This window comes from Tupaia chinensis, unplaced genomic scaffold (genome assembly GCF_000334495.1).
Source record: "Tupaia chinensis unplaced genomic scaffold, TupChi_1.0 Scaffold144276_1, whole genome shotgun sequence".
Lineage (NCBI taxonomy): Eukaryota > Metazoa > Chordata > Mammalia > Scandentia > Tupaiidae > Tupaia > Tupaia belangeri.
In genome coordinates, this window is record NW_006204133.1 from 1,509,858 (window position 1) to 1,516,259 (window position 6,402).

Consider the following 6,402-nt stretch of genomic DNA (forward strand, 5'->3'; position numbering starts at 1 on the left):
GTGTAGTACCTGAAGCTCAAGGCCGATGGGCTCATCTACTGCCTGAAGGAGGCCTGCCCCAACAACAGCGCCAGTGCCGCCACAGGTGAGGGCCGCGGGCGGGCGGGCGGGTGGGCAGGAGGCCCCATCTCCCACCTCCTCACTCTCTCTCTGCTTCCCAGGGGCCGCTGCTCCCACGCTCCCAGCCCACCCATCCACCTTCACCCACGTGAGTCAGCGCTGAGAGGGACCTCAGAGGTGGAGCTGGGGGACCGGTCTGGGGGGAGACGGGACTTGCTGCAGGGGAAGAGGGTCTCCCCCAGCACCTCAGGAAATAGGGGCCTCATGGGAGGGACTGGGCACCCCAGTTCAGGCCCTGCTGACCACTGCTGACCCTGTGACCTTTAGCCACAAAGACGGATCGACACCCTCAATTCCGATGGATACACTCCTGAGCCAGGTGAGCTCGTCCAGGAGGTGTGGGTGGGGGCCAAGCCAGGCCGAGAGCAGGTCCCTGGCTAGGCTGAGGGCCTGGTGGGGGATGCGGGCCAGGCCAGGCCCCTGTGCACACATGTGCCCACACCCATCACAGCTGGCTGTGCATGCCAACATGGGCCAGGGCTCCCCCTGCACAGACCACCCCGTCCAGCACTCCCTGAGTCCCCCCGACATGCCACATGAAGTCGTCATGGTGATGCCCCATCTCACAGGCGAGAAAGGGATGGCATCTTTCTAAGGTCTGTGGCTAGGCCGGCTCTGGAGCCAGGATTAGAACCTAGGCGGGGGCTCTGGAGCCCATGCTCCTGAAATGGTCACTGCAGGGCCAACATGTGGCTGCAGACCGCTCCGTGCGTGCAGAGGACACGTGGTTGCAGGTTACAGTGCACCCAGGGGCTCCCTTAGGAGGCCGGTACACCTGGCAGTGCGGTGCATGGGTTTACGCAGGCAGGTCAGACCTGGGTGTACACGTGAGCACACGCGTGCACGCTGCAGCTGGCACACTGATGGGACACGGGCATACCACTGAACACCCCTCGAGTCCACGTCTGCGTGGCTGCACAGGCACTCACAGATGTGACGGGCATGTATGTAAGTGCACACATGTGACTACACACACGTGAACACACGAGCACTCATGCTGTGCATCCTCAGGGCCACGCCTTTGTCTGGGGAGTGTGACTTGGGGGTGCTGAGGCTGCCCCGCCTCTGCTGCCCGGCCCTGACCTGGGAGTGCACGGTTGTGTGTGTGCCCAGCGCGCCTGGCATCCCCAGACAAACCGCGGCCGATGCCCATGGACACGAGTGTGTACGAGAGCCCCTACAGCGACCCCGAGGAGCTCAAGGACAAGAAGCTCTTCCTGAAGCGGGAGAACCTCCTCGTAGCCGACATCGAACTCGGCTGCGGCAACTTCGGCTCAGTGCGCCAGGGCGTCTACCGCATGCGCAAGTATGGCCCCATCTTGAAGGGTGCCATGGAGCGGAGTGGGGGGTAGTCTCACCAGGCGTTGGGGTGCGAGCTGCCATGTCTGTCTCACGTCCGATTACCTGGGGAACTGACTCTGGGACAGGACATCGTGTGTCAGGGGAGACACACCTGAGACTTGGGGACACCTGAGAGGGGGTGAGATGCCAGGGAGAGGCTGGCTGAGCCTTGCTTGCCTGTCCCCGGGGAGCTGCCGAGGGGCCCTCTCGTCTCCCTGCACACAGGCTGCCCTGGGGAGGGGGTGGCGGGGGGGGTCTGGGTGGCTGGGAGGGACGCCACTGTGTCCTCAGTCCCAGCCCAGGCAACTGGGGAGGGAGCCCTGGCCTGCAGCCGCAGCGTCCACTAAGTCAGGGAGGAGGAGAGCCATGGGGGGAGCAGGGGCCCTGCAGGCCGTGCCTGGCTCAGTCTCGCCCTCCCTGTGGGGCGTGGGCAGGAAGCAGATCGATGTGGCCATCAAGGTGCTGAAGCACAGCACGGAGAAGGCGGACAAGGACGAGATGATGCGGGAGGCGCAGATCATGCACCAGCTGGACAACCCCTACATCGTGCGGCTCATCGGCGTGTGCCGGGCCGAGGCCCTCATGCTCGTCATGGAGATGGCGGGTGGCGGGCCCCTGCACAAGTTCCTGGTCGGAAAGAAGTGAGCCCCGGGGCGGCGGGGTGGTGGGAGGACTGGGCGGGGGCGCGTCCTGTCACCCTCCAGGGAGGGCCACTGGGGGCCGGCGGCCGCATGCTGGCACTTACACTCACGGGGGGAATGTGCACACGCTGTCCCCACGTACACTGGGACAGCCCACCTGTGAATGCACACACTCATTTCACACTTCACAGGTGTACACCCGGCCCCGTGTGTGCTGGCACTCGCAGGGCAGAGCTGCTACCCTCAGCTCCCCCTTCTCTTTTCTTTTTTTTTGGGGAGAGGTTTTTGCTATAGGGCGTGCACGCTCGCCAGCAAGACAGAGAGAGACAGAGATAAAAAGCAAGAAATCACCCCCCAGGGGGGATGGTCACGCCGCAATCCCTTCTCCTCCATTCTCCTCTCGGGATCTTGGGCATGCACGCACACGCGCCCGGCGTGAGTTTTAAGCCACCGGGTCCGGGACACGAACCACGGTCGACTACGTGGGAGTCCAGCGACATAGCCATTACACTAACTGCTGGTTCCCCCCCCCCACACACCCACACTTTTCTTTTTTAAATTTGCTATAGGGTACATGTCCTCACCAGAGAAAGAAAGCATGAGAGAGAGGGAAAGTGAGAAAGCACCCCCCGGGGAGGATGGCCATGCTGCAAATCATTTCTCCTCCATTCTTCTCTCAGGATTTTGGGGATACATATACAAGCACCCAGAGTGTTTTTCTTTTTTTTCCTTCTTCTTTTTTTTTTTTTTTAATAAGTATCTAATTTTATTTATTTGTTTATTTTTAATTTGACCAGAGAGTGTGAAAGTGAGAAAGCAAGCCGCCAGGTCCAGGACTTGAACGGCAGTCAGCCATGTGGGAGTCCAGTGCCTTAACCACTATGCCATCTGCCAGTCCCACCCAGAGTGTTTTTCAAGGTGCTGAGTCTGGGATTCCAACTGCATAGTCAGCCATGTGGGATCCAGCCACCTTGACTGCCATGTGTGGGCTGGCCCCGGTCCCCCGTTTGCGCCAGTGCAGTGATGACAGGATCTCCTTCAAGGCGCTCCTGTGAGGGTGCAGCGAGTTGGTACTTAGTGCTTAGAATAGCGTCTGTGCTGGTGCTAAGAGCTTCGTAATTGCTACCTCGACTGGGCCAAATTCATGTCCCATGAGACACTCCCAATAAAGAATGGGATAGCAGACTGCAGTCTATGTCTTGCTTTTGTGCCGCATGACTTTTTACTTTACTTTAAGTTTTATTGATTTATTTTGCCATAAGGTGGTGTGTGCTCACCAGAGCAAGGTAGAGACAGAGAGAGGGGGAAGTGAGAAAGCACCCCGGGAGATAGCCATGCTGCAGACTCTTCTCTAGCTCCCTCTCTGCATTTTGGGCACACACACACGTGCCCAGTGTGAGTTTCAACTGCAGGGTCTGGGACTCGAACTGCAGTTGGACATGTGTGATCCAGCACCTTAAACCAATACACCACCTTCTGGCCCGTTTTTTTTCTTCTTTTTTCTTTTTTTATTCTTAGAAGGTTAAAAAAAATAGTATGTGATAGACGATGTATGGTTTGTAAAGGCTGACATCTTTTTAAAGATTTAATTTTATCCTTGTAATTTTTTCATTTGCTATAGGGCACAAAAGAGAGAGAGGGAAAGTGAGAAAGTAAGCTGCCAGGTCCAGGACTTGAACTGAGGTCAGCCATGGGGAGTCCAGTGCCTTAACCACCATGCCACCTGCTGGCCCCAAAGGCCTACCTATTACTACTTGTCCCCTTACCGAAACAATGCTCAATTTCACTTGTTTCCCTCATGTCCCAAACGCTTCTCTACACAGCTATGAGTTCTGACACACTGAGGTGCAGTTTTGCCAATACGCGTCCTCTGGCAGGTGCACAGATCTCCACGGGGTGCCCGGCGCATGCATTCTGCCGTTTGACAGATATTAGTAGGCAGTTTCTTGGTGGCAGGAACTGTTATAAGCACTTGGATGCATTAGCAAATAACAGGCAAAGACCCCGCCCTGTATTCTGGTTGGCAAAGAGAGGTTGTAAATAATAATCGTGATGAAGTGTAGAAATGTTAGGGGAAAAGAGCAGAGTAGGCCGAGGGGGGTGAGTGTCACGATGGGAGGTACCGTGAGCTGAGGTCTCAGCGGGCGGGGAAGGCAGCCACCCACAGGTCTGCAGGAGACGATTCCAGGTAGAGGCTACCACCCGGAAAAGCCCTGGGGCGCCTGGTGTGGTGGAGGAGCTGTGGGGAGGCAGGTGATGGGGCAGATTGTGCAGGACCTTCCGGGGTGCTAGGAGGACTTGGGCCTGTACCCTGCATGAGTGGAAAGCCCTGGGGGCTGCGAGCAGAGGCTGGCAGGCCCTGGCTTGGTGCAGACAGGAGACAGGCAGGAGGCCCAGTCTGTCCAGGTGAGGATGGCTGGCTCAGGGTGTCAGAAGCAGAGGCAGAGGCGGGAAGAAGTGAGAGGGTTCTGGAGAGAGCTGGAAGGCAGAGCTGCCAGGGTGTGCTGAGAGCTTGGGTGTGAAAGGAAGGGGAGCTGAGGGCAGTGCCAGAAGGACGGAGCTGCTGGAGAAGATGGGGCTGGTTGTATGTGCGTGTGCGTGCGTGCGTGCGCGTGCGTGCGAAGTCAAGCGCTCAGCTTTGGCCTTGCGTCATCTTTGAGAAGCCTGAGAGGCACCCCCACCCCCTACCCCCCATCCAGGGCACCTGAAGGTGCAGGCAGAGGTGTAAGTTGGGAACTGGAGCACGTGCATGGTGCCCAAGACCTGGGGCTGGCAATGGCCGGGGAACTGCCTGCTTTGTTCTCTGCTCTGTCCCCAGCCCATGCCTGGCACAGAGCAGCTGACTCCTGCTTGGCTAGGCCAGAGAGGTGGGCTGTGCGTGGGAACTTGGGCTGCCTCCCCCGGCTGACCCTGCCCTCCCCTTCACGCAGAGAGGAGATGCCTGTGAGCAATGTGGCCGAGCTGCTGCACCAGGTGTCCATGGGGGAGGAGATCCCCGTGAGCAACGTGGCCGAGCTGCTGCACCAGGTGTCCATGGGGATGAAGTACCTGGAGGAGAAGAACTTCGTGCACCGCGACCTGGCGGCCCGCAACGTCCTGCTGGTCAACCGGCACTACGCCAAGATCAGCGACTTCGGCCTGTCCAAGGCGCTGGGCGCTGACGACAGCTACTACACCGTGAGCCTCTGCCCCTGTGGTACCAGGTGGGTGGGGCTGGGGGGGAGGTCCCTGAGCCCCTGCCTGGTAGCATCCCCCCTCCCCAGGCCCGCTCTGCGGGGAAGTGGCCGCTGAAGTGGTACGCGCCCGAGTGCATCAACTTCCGCAAGTTCTCCAGCCGCAGTGATGTCTGGAGCTACGGGGTCACCATGTGGGAGGCCTTCTCCTACGGCCACAAAGCCCTACAAGGCAGGCGGGGCGGGGTGGGGTGGGGCGGGGTTGGGGCGCGCTGGGGAGGGTGCACCGTGGGGCCCAGTTCTCACTCTCACCCTGCCCGCCTGAGCAGAAGATGAAGGGCCCCGAGGTCCTGGACTTCATCAAGCAGGGCAAGCGGATGGAGTGCCCACCGGAGTGCCCCCCCGAGATGTACGCGCTCATGAGCGACTGCTGGATCTACAAGTGAGTGTGGGCCGGGAGGGGACCGCGGGCGGGAGGTTCTGGTGCCCGGGGGTCAGTGTCACCCCATTCGAAGACCCAGTTCATGGCCTTCCCTGCATGCAGCACCATTAGGCCCCCTCTGCACTCAGCTCCCCAACACTGACCTCGCAGTGTCCGACGGCCGTGGACAGCGCTCCAGCAGGGCAACCCGGCCCCCAGTGAGTGCTCCACTGATTACCCCGGCAGACCAGCACCCAGCACCCAGCAATGTATCCGGCCCCTCTATCTGGGGGAAGCCCACACTTGGCCGACTCAGCCCCTAACACCGTCGGTTTCCCAGCTTTCCATCAGACAGTGGGCGACACGCCCCGACACTGACCCCGCAGGGTGTGGGCATTCCCCCTGGCCAGCACTGACTGCCCCCAAACACCCAGACAGCCCCACAAGTACACGTGCTCACTGGCCAGTCCGTCCTACTCCAACACAAGTGAATCTGGTGTCCTGCAGGAGACGCCCAGTATACCGACACCCCGACACCCAAGGAGGCCAGTCCCCAGCCCCCCAGCCCAATGCAGGGACAGCCCACACACGGTGCCATGAGCCTTCCAACTCCCCACTGGCAACCCCACCCGTGACACTCCAACCTTTGCTCAATTACGGGCCACACGTTTGCACCCCTAGAAACCGGGGGGGGGGGGGGGGGGCC

General features: G+C 59.9%; 1 protein-coding gene across 1 annotated transcript in view; it reads left to right on the forward strand.

Moving 5' to 3' along the window:
* Positions 1–6,379, forward strand: part of ZAP70 (zeta chain of T cell receptor associated protein kinase 70) — a 15,059-nt gene extending 8,680 nt beyond the window's left edge. Inside the window, exons 5-13 of the mRNA XM_027767546.1 lie at positions 7–85; positions 162–208; positions 388–439; positions 1,234–1,426; positions 1,896–2,102; positions 4,132–4,135; positions 5,091–5,279; positions 5,366–5,507; positions 5,605–6,379. Coding sequence (XP_027623347.1) covers positions 7–85; positions 162–208; positions 388–439; positions 1,234–1,426; positions 1,896–2,102; positions 4,132–4,135; positions 5,091–5,279; positions 5,366–5,507; positions 5,605–5,828 — 1,137 coding nt within the window. The 3' untranslated portion in view covers positions 5,829–6,379. The remainder of the gene's footprint in view (positions 1–6; positions 86–161; positions 209–387; positions 440–1,233; positions 1,427–1,895; positions 2,103–4,131; positions 4,136–5,090; positions 5,280–5,365; positions 5,508–5,604) is intronic.
* The last annotated feature ends 23 nt before the right edge of the window (positions 6,380–6,402 follow it).